This window comes from Scylla paramamosain, chromosome 33, assembly GCF_035594125.1.
Source record: "Scylla paramamosain isolate STU-SP2022 chromosome 33, ASM3559412v1, whole genome shotgun sequence".
NCBI lineage: Eukaryota > Metazoa > Arthropoda > Malacostraca > Decapoda > Portunidae > Scylla > Scylla paramamosain.
In genome coordinates, this window is record NC_087183.1 from 17497368 (window position 1) to 17512367 (window position 15000).

The window sequence follows — 15000 nt, forward strand, 5'->3', positions numbered from 1 at the left end:
ACACACACAACATTGGGTGTAGTTCTCCTGACTATTGCTTTAACCCTTTCAGTTTGATTCGAGACAATTATCACCACCACATGCAATGTATGAAATTTATATAAGCATGCGCAAGAAAGTTATGGGTGAAAGATAATAGATTTTGCAATTTCTACCCAGCTTAACAGATTGGATGTGGCTGTAGAAAGAGTAAACATGTTTGAGAATGATTGGTAATTAGAGAAAGGTGGTAGTCTAAACGGTTAAATACCAATTATACAGCGTGTCTAAACGGTGACACACGCACGCACTCACACACACACACACACACACACACACACACAGGGCAGTGAAGCGGGTGGGAGTGCAATGTTATCACACCACCACCGCAACACCATACACCACGGTATCCTTGGCGCCCTGCCCTGCCGAGCCCCGCCAAACCCCGCTGAGCTCTGCCCGTCCCGCCACTGCTACGGGAACAGACTCCCGTCTCTCCCCGTCAATATTTAACGGGATTTTCAGGGTTTTCCAAGTGTTTAATGGCGATATAAAGATTCAGTGTGTAGGAGAAGAGGGAGGAGGAGGTGGTGGAGGGTAAGGGATGAGTGTGAGGAGGAGGGAAGAGGTGGAGGAGGTACAGCGAAGAGGACGAAAAAAAAACATTTCGGCTCCAGATCATTATTTTTTTTCTTTTATTAATGAAGTTGGCGTTGTGCATAGTTGGCGAAGTTGCTTAGTGCTCTCAAATACCTTTGTTCCCATGGTGACTGAAAATGGAGCAGGTAAAGTCAGAATCAATAAATTAATCCTTGCCGTATCAGAGACTAACCTTCACAAAATCACTTATCAGTAATTAGGAAAGGAGTAAACTCAGGTGTAATGCAAGTTGATGAGTACATTACAACAATCAATACGCTTTTGTAGTGATATCCGGAGTGAAAGTGAGGTAATGGCGTGGTACTCGAAGGGTTAAAAAAGGTGAAGCATCTTAGAGTGACTGAACATGGAGCAGCGAAAATTATAAAACCAGTAGTGTTATATCGAGGTGTAAAATGCAGAAACATCTATGGATAAAAATATTGTTTGGAAATCTCATTGTTACACGTTGTGGCTACAAGACAGAGGACAAGAGGCCCCGATAAGCCAGGCACGGTGACATGATTTCCAGGGCGTGCTGCTTTGCAAGGTGCTCTCAGGGTCGTAACGGGAGGGAAGTACAGTTGCTGATACCGATTGCTAAGACATAGTAAACCTGTAGGGAATTAGATACGTTACAAATATTTAGTTGACTGGTTAAGGGTATAGAGAAAATATGTGTATACTACAGGACCTGGAGGTTTTTTTGTTTTGTTTTTGTCGCTTTAATTATGAAGGAACGTAAACTTTGAGGTAGCAGTGAGATAAGATATAAGTACTCACGTGGTTGTAAAGATATAGAGAGGGAAAAAAATATGTATACTAAATAACTGGGATTTTTTTTTTCTGTTGCTCTAGTTATGTAGGAACGTAAAGCTTGAGGTAGGAATGAAAAAAAAAGTTACAAGTATTTAGGTTGTTGTAAAGATATCGAGAGGAAAGAAATATACACGTGAAGTACAGAAGTAACCGATTTGTCAAATTTATTTACTCTATCAGTTTTTGTCTCTGTTAATTTAGTTATGTAGGAACGTAAATCTGGAGGTAGGAATGACATAAGCAACAAGTATTTAGATGGTCGTATACAGGGAGGTACATGAAGAGAAATACATATATATATAACAGGAGGGTGAGTTTTTTGTTTTTTGTCTGTTGCTTGTAAAGAGAGAAAAAAAAAGTATATATGCATTATTACAATAAGAGCACTGTATCCGTTGCTTATAGAGAGAGAAAAAAAAAATAGAGGAGTGGAAGCTTTTACATTTTCATTACTGTCTCTTGCATTAGTTACGTAGAAGATAAAATGTCAAATCTGTTAAAATAAAGAGGAAAAAAATACTTAAAATCAACGCAAGGATACGATGGAGGAGATGATAGCTGTGTTCCTTCCATACACACACGTGACACTGGTACGTAGAGTAAGACTGATTGCGCGGTTTGTGTTGCCAGATTGTGCGAGAGGAAATAATATGTCACGTGTTGAAGTAAAGGAAGGAAGTTTGCTTATATTGAATGCAAGGACGTGTTTATGATAGCAGGGATGATAATTATTTATTTTATTTTTTTCATTGCAAGCGTAAAGATGGAGCAGTTTACGGGAAATTCAATGGTAAATCAGATGAAGTAAAGAAAAAAAAAAGTTCATATTTATTAGCTAAGATTTGAGTTTTATTATTATTCATCTATTTATTTATTTATTTATTCATTTATTTATCTATATTTTATTTTATCTTATTTGTTTTGTTTTATTTTTGCTTACATACGAATACAAAAGTTTAGATTAAATGCCAAATCAGATGTTATAAAAATGTTTAGTTACTGTTTGTATTATTGTTATTTTCTCATACGAAGATAACATAAAAAGAATGAATTAAAAAAAAATAGTTTATTGATTTTTTTTTCCGCTACAAAGAAAAGTAAAGAAAAAAGAATGGGGGAAAAAAAGTGACTCAGAATATCGTCGCTTATCAGACTATAAAAGGAAGGTATTACATTTTTACTTCACCTCCATTGTGCAACAGAAAGGAACATTATTATATGATATACTGAGGGATTCCCAATCTTGCCTCAATAAGAAGTTCCGGAGAAGTGAAAAGTATTGAGGTGTGTGAGAGTGTGTGTGTGTGTGTGTGTGTGTGTGTGTAGCCTTGACCGTAAATGACATTGAGTGACCTTGATCCAATGTGTGTGTCTCGTAGGTCATCACGAACACACACACACATACACACACACACACACACACACACACAGCCATAAAAAAAAAAAAAAATAAGGCATTGTTATCAAAAAGTGGGAAATCACACCAGTTACCTCCACCTGTCTTATCCACCAATGACTTGTGGAGGGAGGAATGTGGATTACACTTGATTCCACCCTTATTGAATCCTTTTTACCCTACGGTCGTATTTCAATCTGTAAATTACCGTGTCACTCAGTTATTGAATCGCGTCGGACCGTGGGGAGCAATACTGACGGAGTGGCGGCGTGGCGAAGGTGTTAAGTGACCGCGGGAGTGTTAAGTGGGTTTAGCGATGTCGTGACGCTAACTTGGCGGATCAAGTTATCATAAATCACTCGTAGGTCGTAAAGGCACTGCATATAAACTTGCCTGAGGGCCGAGCCGCTCTCTAAACCCCTTCAGGAGATCGCGTGAAGCCATCCCTCCTCTGCCGTGCGTCTGACCGTGGCGTGAATCTTACCCTTGCATCCCCTCACACACTCATCGCCGTCAGGAGACATGGTAGACAGTGACGTGAGCGAGGCGCCCTTATCCACACCAGGGAACGACATGAGCGCTGAATATTGCCAACAAAACCAGGCTGAGGCAGAAGACGTGACGCGCGAACCAGCTTCCTCTGATTCGAGCACGTCAGTCGATGGTGCAACGAAACCTGAATCCTCGAAGCTCGTCGATAACACAGCAAAGCCTCGAGCTGAAGCCAGTGCGAGTCCCGGGGAGGCAGGGCAGGAGTCATTCGCTCAGCTGCTTCCGTCTGAACACCAGCAACAAACCAACAACAACAACCACAACAACAACAATTAAAAGGCCTGAGACGCAGAAGACAGCCCCAGTTAGACCCTCCTGTCATGGCCAGCACTTCAGGTCCCAACAGCTATGACCTGAACGACCCTTCCTCCGTGCCCTACCACATCGCCACCATGAACCTGGCCCCGGGAGAGCACCCAAGCCTCCTGACGCGGCGCATGGGGCAGGCCAGCTCCTCTGTGGCCCCCCTGGTGGTCAAGATACCCTCCTCAGCCTCAAGATCTCCGGTGATTTTGACTCCCAAGCGTGTGAAAAGAAACAGCGCGCCCAACACGCCCACTACACCCGTCAGTGCCCCGCCCGTCATGCCCGCCGCCCGTCACAAAATTTCCTGTCCATCACCAATCATGAGGGTCATTTTTGAGGATTGGTGAGTACTGGATCTGATCTTTTTTGGGATGGTGTTGTGGGTGATGGTGTTGATGTGATGGTGATAGTAGATGGTGTTGTGATGATGTTGGGATGGTGTTGATGTGACGGTGGTAGATGGTGTTGTGATAGTGTTGGGATGGTGTTAGGGGATGGTGTTGAGGTGATAGTGGTGTTGTGACGGTGTTGTAATGGTGTTGGGCTTATAGTGAATTCTTATCGGATCTTTTCTTAGAGGCTCCTTAAGGGTTTTGCATTATTATATACGTGTGTGTGTGTGTGTGTGTGTGTGTGTGTGTGTGTGTGTGTGTGTGTGTGTGTGTGTGTTGGGAGAAAAGGATAGGTAGGAAAAATCAAATATATGCCTGAAGGAAAGAAGGATGGGTGGGAAAAAAAGTAAATGGGAAAAAAAAGTAAGCACAGGTGAAGGTGATGGAAAGTAGCGCTGGAGGGAAATTACGCTGATGGAGGAGGAAAAAATAGATGAGTGAAGGGAAAAAAATATGAAAAATGGCTTAAAAAAAAGGAAAAAAGTAAAATCGATACATTAGAGAGAAAAAATTGGAGATGCTAGACGACACACACACACACACACACACACACACACACACACACACACACACACACACACACACACACACACACACACACACACACACACACACACACACACACAAAACCTGTCACCTGCCATCACAACAACACACGTTCTTACTGATAAAACCCTTTTGACTGAACCTTACATAAAAGCCCTCCCCACAATCCCTTTCCTCCAGCATGTCACTCTTCCTTTCTTTCCTCCATACCTCCTTCCATCCCTCCTTTACCCCACCACACCTCATCCTTCCTTTCTTCTCTTCCTTCCCTTACTCATCTCAAACTTCCCAATGAGAGTGTTCGTATTTTGGGAGTTCGTTCGTAATTCAATGTTGCAACACGAAGGTAACCAACGCCCCGCCTCGTCCCTGTAGGTGGAATGGCAGCCCAGGGACAGGTGGCAGGTGTTTAATTAGATGCACGTAACCTTGCCCTCCATACCTGTCTTGGGATACACCTGACTTATTGCACGTAGAAGTGATGGTGCTGGTGGTGCTAGTACGTAAAAAAAGGAGGAGGAGGAGTATTAGTGATAGTGGTAGTGGTGGTAATATTGTTGGTGGTGGTAGTAGTAGTAGTGGTGGTAGTGGTAGAAATAGCAGTAGTAGTACTGGTAGTGGTGGTAGAAGTAGTAGTAGTAGTAGTAGTAGTAGTATTAGTAGTATAGTGGTAGTAGTAATAGTAGTAGTATAATGGTAGTAGTAGTAGTAGAAGTAGTAGAAGTAGTAGTAGTAGTAAAAGTATTAGTATAATGCTAATAATAGTAGTAACAGTAGTAACAGCAGGTATATATGTACGTCTGTCTGTGTGTATGCGTCTGTCTGTCTGTGTGTGTGTGTGTGTGTGTGTGTGTGTGTGTGTGTGTGTGTACTACATGTGTGAGCGCGCGAGTTTCTTTAAGGTGGTTTCCTGTACTAAGATTAATTCGAGAATGTGGCAAGGGACCTTTTTTTTTAAGTGTGACCTTGATTTTGGGGTTACTTTATCTTGTCCCCGTGGTTAATGTGGCACTAGGGAGAGGGAGAGGGAGAGGGAGAGGGAGAGGGGACAGGAAGGGAGTGAGGAAGGAGAGAGGAAGGAGAGAGGGGAAAGTGAAAACATGTTGGAATAATAATTTGTAGATAAGTGTTCGTCCTTAAACTTTTAGTATTACACACACACACACACACACACACACACACACACACACACACACACACACACACACACACACACACACACACACACACACACACACACACACGGCCACGTACACACTGCCACGTATTAGCTGTTATGTACGTAATTTATTGACAGGCTTAGCACATTGAGGAAGCTGAGGAGGAGAAAAAGAAGGAGGGGGAGAGGAAGAGGAGGAGGAGGAGAAGGGGGAAGTGTTAAGAATGGTGAAAGAAAAATGAAAAGAACAACAGAACGGGTGTGAATAATAGTTACGAACGAGAAAGGTGCGATAAGATGAGATAAAAATAAATAAGAAAGAATAGAAAAAAGACGAAAAAAGTGAATGAATAGTAATATAAAAAAAAATATCAGTTATCAAAAGAAGAATAACAACAACAAACAAAACAAGCAAAATAAACAAGAGAAGCTTAGCCACAATCGAAAAAAATAAACACAACACCAAACTAACACAATAAATAAATAAATAAATAAATAAATAAATAAATAAATAAGAGGCTAACTTGTACCTAACCCAGACACTGAACTTAGCTAACCCAGCCCAGACTTAACCCAGCGTAGCTCACCCCTGCCTAGCCCTAACTAGCCCTAACCAGCCTTACCCAGCCCTGCTCAGCTGTGTCCTAATATCAGACAAGATTTTCCAGGAGCCCCAAGGCAGGTTGCACGACCCCTCACCGTTTTTTTACGGCCAATGGGATTTTTAGGGAGTTTCTGAGCGGGAGAGGGAGGGGAGACCGGTTTTAGGAGGTGTTTGGACGAATGTCTTGGCTTTAGCGAGAGTTGGGCTTGAGTTGGGCTGCGGGAGAGTTGGGTTGCAAAAGTTGGGCTGATGGAAAAAGTTGGGCTGAAAAATAAAAGACTTGGGCTGAGAAGTTTGACTAGTAGGAGAGTTGGGCTGGGGAGTTGGGCTGCAAAGAGGCTAGGACTTGAGTTGTGCTGAGAAGATTTGTGCTGAAAGGAGAAATGGCAGAAGAAAATAAGGTTTTAGCGAGAGACTACTTCAGAGAGACAGACAGACAGACGGACAGAAAGACAAACAAAGACAACCATACACAGAGACAGAAAACAAGAAAAAAATCACGCTTCAGTTGAAGACACAAAAACAACAACAACAACAACTACAACAAATAAGGTCCCAAATCTTCACAACCTCGAAATATAAATTGATATAAATTGAAAAAATCACTGGACGAAAACAAAAGAGTGACATGGTCGTGTGGGCGTGGGGAGAGCAAGGGCGTGAAGAGGGCGTGAAGAGGGTGTCCTTAGCGTGCAGGAAGCCTTAGAGGGGACAAGCTTAGGAATGAACAAACACCCTTTAGGAATAATCAGGTAGGCTGTGTTGCAATAATAGGAAGAGGAGGAAGAACGGGGATGTGTGATGGAGGGCAGAACTAGGAGGAAGAGGAAGAGAAGATGAGGATAGGAAAAGATGATAGGAAGAGGGTATAAGAGAGAGAGAGAGAGAGAGAGAGAGGAGAGAGAGAGAGAGAGGAGAGAGAGAGAGAGAGAGAGAGAGAGAGAGAGAGAAATAATAAAAAAAAAACATTGAAACCAGACATAGCTTCTGTATTTACCACCACCACCACTACCACCACCTTGACATTATACACGTGACCTGGTGACCCGTAGTGGCGTAACATCACCACCTCCACACCCTGCCCCCCACCACCATTACCTGTCCCTCCAGGTGTTCACTCAGCACACCTAGCGAAGCGTTGGGTAATTAGGGAGGGGAAAAAACAAAATGTGTATTGTATTCGTGTGTATTTGTGTAGAGAGAGAGAGAGAGAGAGAGAGAGAGAGAGAGAGAGAGAGAGAGAGAGAGAGAGACGAAGTGGTGAAAAATATTAAGTGTTTATTTTGAATTTCTGTTAGTGAAGTTCTGGGAAAGTTTGGTTTGATTGAGTTTTTTTTTTGAGTGTTCAGGTTTGTTCAGGTTCGTTCAGGTGTGTTCAGGTGTGTTAGGTGTATGACAGACAGGTGTGAGCATATTAGAAAGTGTATTTTTGTGTATATTCTTATCTACACTCCTTTGTTTATTTATTTCATCTACTTATTCATCAAACTATCTATTGTCTTGTTTATCTATATATATTTCTTTATTTTTTTTCAGTATCTCTTTTGTTTCTTTCATGTATTTATTGTTTATTTGATTCATTTATTTACTTGTGTGTGTGTGTGTGTGTGTGTGTGTGTGTGTGTGTGTGTGTGTGTGTGTGTGTGGTGTGTGTGTGTGTGTGTGTTGTGTAAGTGTGTCACTAATTATAGAATAGAATTGCAGCTTCTTAATTTCCCACGACATTATTGACCTCTCTCTCTCTCTCTCTCTCTCTCTCTCTCTCTCTCTCTCTCTCTCTCTCTCTCTCTCTCTCTCTCTCTCTCTCTCTCTCTCTCTCTCTCTCTCTCTCACACTCTCTCTCTCTCTCTCTCTAGCCTTCTGACCCTGATTAGTTTCTCAATTCTCCTTTTCTCTATTTTTCCCATTTCCATTTTCTTTCCTCCATTCCCCCCTCTCCCCTTCTCCACCCTCTCTCTCTCTCTCTCTCTCTCTCTCTCTCTCTCTCTCTCTCTCTCTCTCTCTCTCTCTCTCTCTCTCTCTCTCTCTCTCTCTCTCTCTCTCCTTCACATAACCAGTTGTTTTCTCCTTTCCTTCTTACTTCCTTACTTTCCCCATGACCCTTCCTTCCTTCCTTCCTTCCTTCCTTCCTTCCTTCCTTCTTATTTATGACCACTTGCTTACCTTTTCCCTTCCACTTTTTTCCCTCCCCTCATTCTTCTGTTCCCTCCTTTCTCTTCTTCCCCTTCTTCCCTGCGCCTCTCTCTCTCTCTCTCTCTCTCTCTCTCCTCTCTCTCTCTCTCTCTCTCTCTCTCTCTCTCTCTCTCTCTCTCTCTCTGAATTTATCGTACGATTTGCTCACGGTTGGATATTGTGGTGAGGGAGAGAGAAGGAGAGGGAGAGGGAAAGAGAGGGAGGGAGGGAGGGAGAGAGAGAGGGGGGGAGGTTAGACTGTGACCTAAGCTAAGAGCGTATGCGAGAGAGAGAGAGAGAGAGAGAAGGAAGACGAAGAGGCTAAGGAGGAGGAGATGAAAGAAGAGGAAGATAGGGAGGAAGAATAGAAAGGAGGAGGAGGAAGAGGAGGAGGAAGTGTGAGGAAAAAGTCACGAAGAACTTGGGAAAGAAGGAGAAAAAAAAAAGATGACAAGAAAAAAAGAATAAAGGCAAAAATATGGAGGGAACGTGAAGAGGAGGAGGAGGAGGAGGAGGAGGAGGAGGAGGAGGAGGAGGAGGAGGAGGAGGAGGAGGAGGTGATTGAGATAAGAGAAACGAGGAACGAGAGAACCTACGTAGTAACTAGACAGAGAGAGAGAGAGAGAGAGAGAGAGAGAGAGAGAGAGAGAGAGAGAGAGAGAGAGAGAGAGAGAGAGTGCGTGTGTGTGTAAAAGATGGAAGAAGAAAAATCAGAACCAAAATAAAAATCACAAGAAGCTGAAATAAAGAAAGAAGAAGAAAAAGAAGGAGGAAGAGGAAGAAGAGGAAGAGGACAATATAGAACAAGGAAGTAAGGATGAAGAGAAGAGGTGACAAAGGTGATAAGAAATGGAAAGGGTGTATGGGAATGGGTGTATGGGAGTGTGTATGTGAGAGTGTATGATGGTGTATGGGGAGAGGGGGGTATGGATGTAGTGGGGGAGGGGTGGAGGGAGGGGCGGTGATGGAAGGGGGGAGGGGTTGAGGGTGTGGCCCCGACCTTGTCCTGCTCTGGGGAAGTAATATCATTGCTCTCTCTCTCTCTCTCTCTCTCTCTCTCTCTCTCTCTCCTCTCTCTCTCCTCTCTCTCTCTCTCTCTCTCTCTCTCACACAAAAAAGTTATAGCTTTGTTGGATTTTAAAGTCAAACTCATTTGTTCCGAGTGAGTGAGTCTCCTGGCACTACAGGAGAGAGAGAGAGAGAGAGAGAGAGAGAGAGAGGAGAGAGGAGAGGAGAGAGAGAGAGAGAGAGAGAGAGAGAGAGAGATTTTGTTGATTTATTTTGAAAGTGATCCGGAAATTTGATCTTTTTCTCCTCCTCCTCTTTCTTCTCCTCCTCCTCCTCCTCCTCCTCCTCCTCCTCTTCCTCCTCCTCCTCCTCCAGAACACCCAGAGAGAAAATGATTGAAAATGCCATTCACTTGTTGACATTTTCACGGTTGAAGGAGGAGGAGGAAGAGGAGGAGGAGAAAAGGGAGATGTTATGCGTATATAGTCAGATGAAAATGATGCCCTCCTTTCTCTCTCTCTCTCTCTCTCTCTCTCTCTCTCTCTCTCTCTATGTGTGTAATGTATGTGTGTATGTGTGTTTGCCCGCTTTCTCCTTATCGTTCCTGTTTTCTTTCTGTCTCCCTTCCCCTCCTCCTCCTCCTCCTCCTCCTCCTCCTCCTCCTCCCCCTCCTCCTCCTCCTCCTCCTCCTCCTCCTCCTCCTCCTCCGTGTCAAGCCATTTCTCTTGCTTTAATCTTGGACATGTGGGGTTAAGTAGGGCTGCGACCTTCCTCTCTCTCTCTCTCTCTCTCTCTCTCTCTCTCTCCTCTCTCTCCTCTCTCTCTCTCCTCCTCTCTCTCTCTGTCCCAAAACCCTTTTAATCTTCACATAAGCTTATTTTCAAGTCCATATATTCTTCTAAGCATTAATCTCCTTTTTATTATATTTTTTTTTTGTCCCTACAGTCACCTTGATATAATTTTTTTACACCCTTGATTAACTAAGGTGACATTCCTGCCCAGTGGAAGGTGGATGGGGTGAAGGAAGTAGGTGGAGGAGGTGGATGGTGAGGGGTGAAGGAAATGGAGGGTTTTGGGTGGCTTGGAATGGGTCGAATAGCTTGCCCCATATACAAACGCCCTTCCTATTTCTGTAGTTTGTCTCTATATAAGAACCTGTTTGTGTTTTTGTGTGTTTGTGTGTGTTTCCTTGTGCGCTTTCTTGCCCAGCTCAACCTCGCCCAAGCCGCGCCTCGCCTGGCTGTCTCAAGGCTTGTGTTCCGGCTGTGTCGTATCTTTTAGAGGAAGTGAAATGAGTTTTTTGTTTTTTTTATAGGGTCTTTAGCTGGTTAGGTGTATGTGTAGGGATGGTGCTGCTTTGCTTATTGTTTTTGTTTTCTCTTGGTCTCATGGTTCGTGTTGTGGGTAGATGTGTCCGTGGTGTTTAGAGGAAGGAAATGAGATGGGTCGATTTTTTTTTTTTTTTTTTTTTTTTTTTTTTTTTTTTTGACGGGGGGAGTATATAAGTGCTTTGATTTAAATATATGGTTGGTATTGTTTTTTTTTTTTGTTGTTGTTGTTGTTTTAAAGTGGGTTTTGTCTCCGTTTTTTTTTTCTTTTTCTTGTTGTAATTTTCTTTTTCTTGTAATTTTGTTTTATTTATGGTTCTCGTAATTTATTTATTTTTATTGTCATTATTACTTTTCTACTGTTATTTTTTTGTTTTCATCTTTTTTTTTTTTGCTCTTTCGTTTTGTTATCCTATTTTCTTCCATCCACTTACGTATCCTTTCTTGCTTCTTTCCCTCCCTTCCTTTCATTCCTTCTCTTACACACATCCATTTCTCCCTGCCCTCCCTTCTTCCATCCCTCTTACTTCCTTTCTTCCTTCCTTTCCTTTCTTTCCTTCCTTTCTCTCTAACACACATCCATCTCCACATCTCTCCTTCCCTTCCTTCATTTCTTCCTTTCTTCTTATATCCTTCCCTTCCCTTCATTCCTTCTCTTACATACACCCATTTCTCCCTGCCTCCCTTCTTCCATCCCTCTCTTCCTTCCTTTCTCTCTAACACGCATCCATCTCTTCATCTTTCCTTCCCTTCCTTCATATCTCCATTTCCTCTTATACTCACCTCACTTCCAGGAACAAAAATCACCCCACACACCACACCGCCTTCTATCGTATACAGGACCCTCAACTAAACCAGCCCAAAACCCAGGGAAGTGTCATCATGTACTGCGTTTCAGGCCACATCTCCTCGCAATCTGCTGGCATTTCCCCGTGCAAGTGTCTACGTGAGCGAATAGAGGCGAACACAAAGCCAGGAGGTGGTGTCATAGAATGGGCGTGTTCCGGGGAGTCCCCTCACACCACCACCTGCTTTCCGTGATCCTTCTTGCTGTATGTGAACCAAGGCAAGAGCTGCAGGCCACCCCGGGATTTCCACAGTGTCTTTTTAGGTATTCTCATCTCACCTGGCCATGTTTGTACCTCACCGTGGACCCCGTGTGTGTATTTTGGCAGGCTGATGTACATGTCGTGGGTTCTCAAGGGTGTTTTCATGATTCCTGTAGTAGTTTTAAAAATCGTTCTTCATTGCTACTGGGAAAACTTCTATGAAAACCTCACTAGCCATCTCTTTGGGGTTTTAAATTATCAGTATACCTGTTTATACCTGCCCGTGGATCGTGTGAATTTTGTCTGGCCACAGTAAAAGGTATCGTGGTTTTCAAGGGCGTTTTCATGATGCTGGTAATGCTTTGGTAATCTCTGTGGCCTTTTGAAATTATTAAACCAAACATAATTACCCGTATACCTGACTTTAACAGGCTCCAGTAGAAGTTTCTGTAGCTTTCAAGGGTGTTTTAATGATTCCGGTAATAGTTTAAAAAGCGTTTAACATTACTATTGGAAAAACACAAATGGAAACTTCAATAATCATTTATGTGACCTTTTAAATGAGTTTTGATGAGGGAATAAAGTGTTTCAAAAGTACTGATGTGTGTGTGTGTGTGTGTGTATGTGTGTGTGTGTGTGTGTGTGTGTTGTATTAGAAGTGTGACTCACAATAACAGTTTACGATAATTACTCACTTCAAAAAGGTTACGTTTCCGACATAAACTCCCGCCACATTGTCACTTCACGGAGACTTAACTTTTGCTCTTTAGATTTTCAATTTCTCACTCTTACGCCCCACGCCCCACGCCCCACGCCCACATCCTTTATCTCATACTCATAGGTGGTGTCAGCAGCGCCCACACACACACACACACACACACACACACACAGGAAGCGAAGACGAAAATAAACCAATAAAATGATACTGATCTTCTTCTTTTTCCTTCTTTCTCCTTCTCCTCCTCCTCCTCCTCCTCCTCCTCCTCTTCCTCTTCCTCTTCCTCTTCCTTCTCCTCTTCCTCCTCCGTATCTTATCAGACGCAGCATCGCCATTTCATTCTGTGATTAGTGAGGGAGGAGGAGAGGTGAATTCTTCTTCTTCTTCTTCGTCTTCGTCTTCTTCTTCTTCGTCTTCGTCTTCTTCGTCTTCTTTCTTCTTCTTCTTCTTCTTCTTCTTCTTCTTCTTCTTCTTCTCCTGGCCTTTGTGTTTTGTTTTTCATTACACAGACACACACACACACACACACACACACACACACACACACACACACACACACACACACACACACACACACACACACACACACACACACACACACACACAAAGACAACACAACACCAGAGGACCCAAGGCACTAAACACACTGACTTGACCTGTACTGCCACGTGTCCCTTCATTAAGCACTCTGACTGCGCCGTGTACCTGTGCAGCACCTGTGTGGGAGGTATACGTAAGTGGGAGTGTCACGTGTGTTAGTCTCCGTTAATACAAGTGCACGTGATTGGATGGTTTACTGTTCTCTTTTATTTTATTTATTTATTTTTTTATTGCTACACCTTTTTTTTTTTTCTTCTTCTTTTTTCGGTGTTTTGGTAAAGTGAAGGGTTGGCGCCACTCACGAGTCTCCCCGAGGTCTTTCTGTCCCTTGTATGTGCGCACCTTCCTCTGTGACTCCCCTCCTGATTAATGAAGGTCTTGTTTTGTGCTATCACCATTACTGTCATCACCACTATCACAATCACTATCATCATCACCATCATCACCAGTATCAGCATCACCGAGTCCCGATAATCTTTTTTTTTTTTTTTATATATATTTCTGGGGGATCTGAGGTAATGTTGTTCTCACCACCACCACCACCACCACCACCACCACCAGCTGATGTAAGATAAAACGCAAGATTATGAGCTGAGAACCATTTTTTATTTTTTATTTATATTTTTTTATGAATGATTAAGCAAGAAAAAGTCTGCTGTCATCACCACCACTGCCACCGCCACTGCCACCACCACCACCACCACCACCACCACGAGATACAAGATAAAACAGAATTGTGAACCAAGGAATTTTTTTGTCTGGGTGATTAAACAAGAAAATTATTGCATGGTACCTGTTTTTCTTTCCCCTTTCCTTCCCTTTACTTTCTTCCCCTTCCTTGCTTTTCCTTGCGTTCTTTTTTTCCCTTCTTTCCATCCTTTCCCTTTCCTCCCTTTCCTTACCTTCCTCTCCTATCTTTCTATCCCTTCCCTTCCCCAATCTTTCTCCCTCTCTCTCTCTCTCTCTCTCTCTCTCTCTCTCTCTCTCTCTCTCTCTCTCTCTCTCTCTCTCTCTCTCTCTCTCTCTCTCTCTCTCCCTTCCCTCCCTTCCCCAACTTTCTTCCCCCTTATATTCCTCTTCTTTCCCTCCCTTCTCGACCTTTTCCCTTCTTCCCTTCCATTTTCTTCTTTCTTTTCCTTCCCTTCCTCTCCTTTCCCCATTCCTTTCCTCTCCCCTTCCCCCGTTCCCGCAGGTGTTCTAGGGGCGTGGTGTCCTGTTGCCGAGTCGGAAGGGCGCTGGGATCGGTGGGCGACGCAGGAGGGGGAAAGGGAGTAGGGAGAGTGGGGGAGGGGGAGGGCCAAGTGCGCAGTTTGGGAAGAGAGGGAGAGTTGGGAGAGAGGAAGGGAGAGGAGAGTTGTAAGAGGGAGAAGGTGGCAGGGTACTAAGCGAAGGAGGGAGAGGAGAGTTGGAATGAAGGGAGGAAGGAGGGAAGGAAGGAAGGAGGAGCTGTGTTACCATCTGATGAAGATAAAGAAGGAGGAGGAGGAAGAGGAGGAGGAGGAGGAGGAGGAGGAGGGACTTCCCCATTCACACACACACACACACACACACACACACACACACACACACACACTGTCCTTCCTCCGTGATGTGTCCTAAGGGGTCACCTCCAAATTCACACACACACACACACACACACACACACACACACACACACACACACACACACACACACACACACACACACACACACACACTGATCAGGCAGACAAGCTTTTTCCTCGCCACATAAA

General features: G+C 43.6%; 2 protein-coding genes across 4 annotated transcripts in view; both read left to right on the forward strand.

Annotated features, from left to right (window-relative positions):
• The window catches only part of LOC135089854 (proton channel OtopLc-like), a 110033-nt gene that overhangs the window by 18501 nt on the left and 76532 nt on the right, over positions 1-15000 (forward strand). The window lies entirely within an intron of this gene.
• Positions 2931-12546, forward strand: LOC135089858 (uncharacterized). Its single transcript, XM_063986004.1, has 2 exons — positions 2931-4034; positions 11695-12546. The coding sequence occupies exons 1-2, from the start codon at positions 3706-3708 to the stop codon at positions 11939-11941; spliced, it is 576 nt and encodes a 191-aa protein (XP_063842074.1). The 5' UTR covers positions 2931-3705; the 3' UTR covers positions 11942-12546.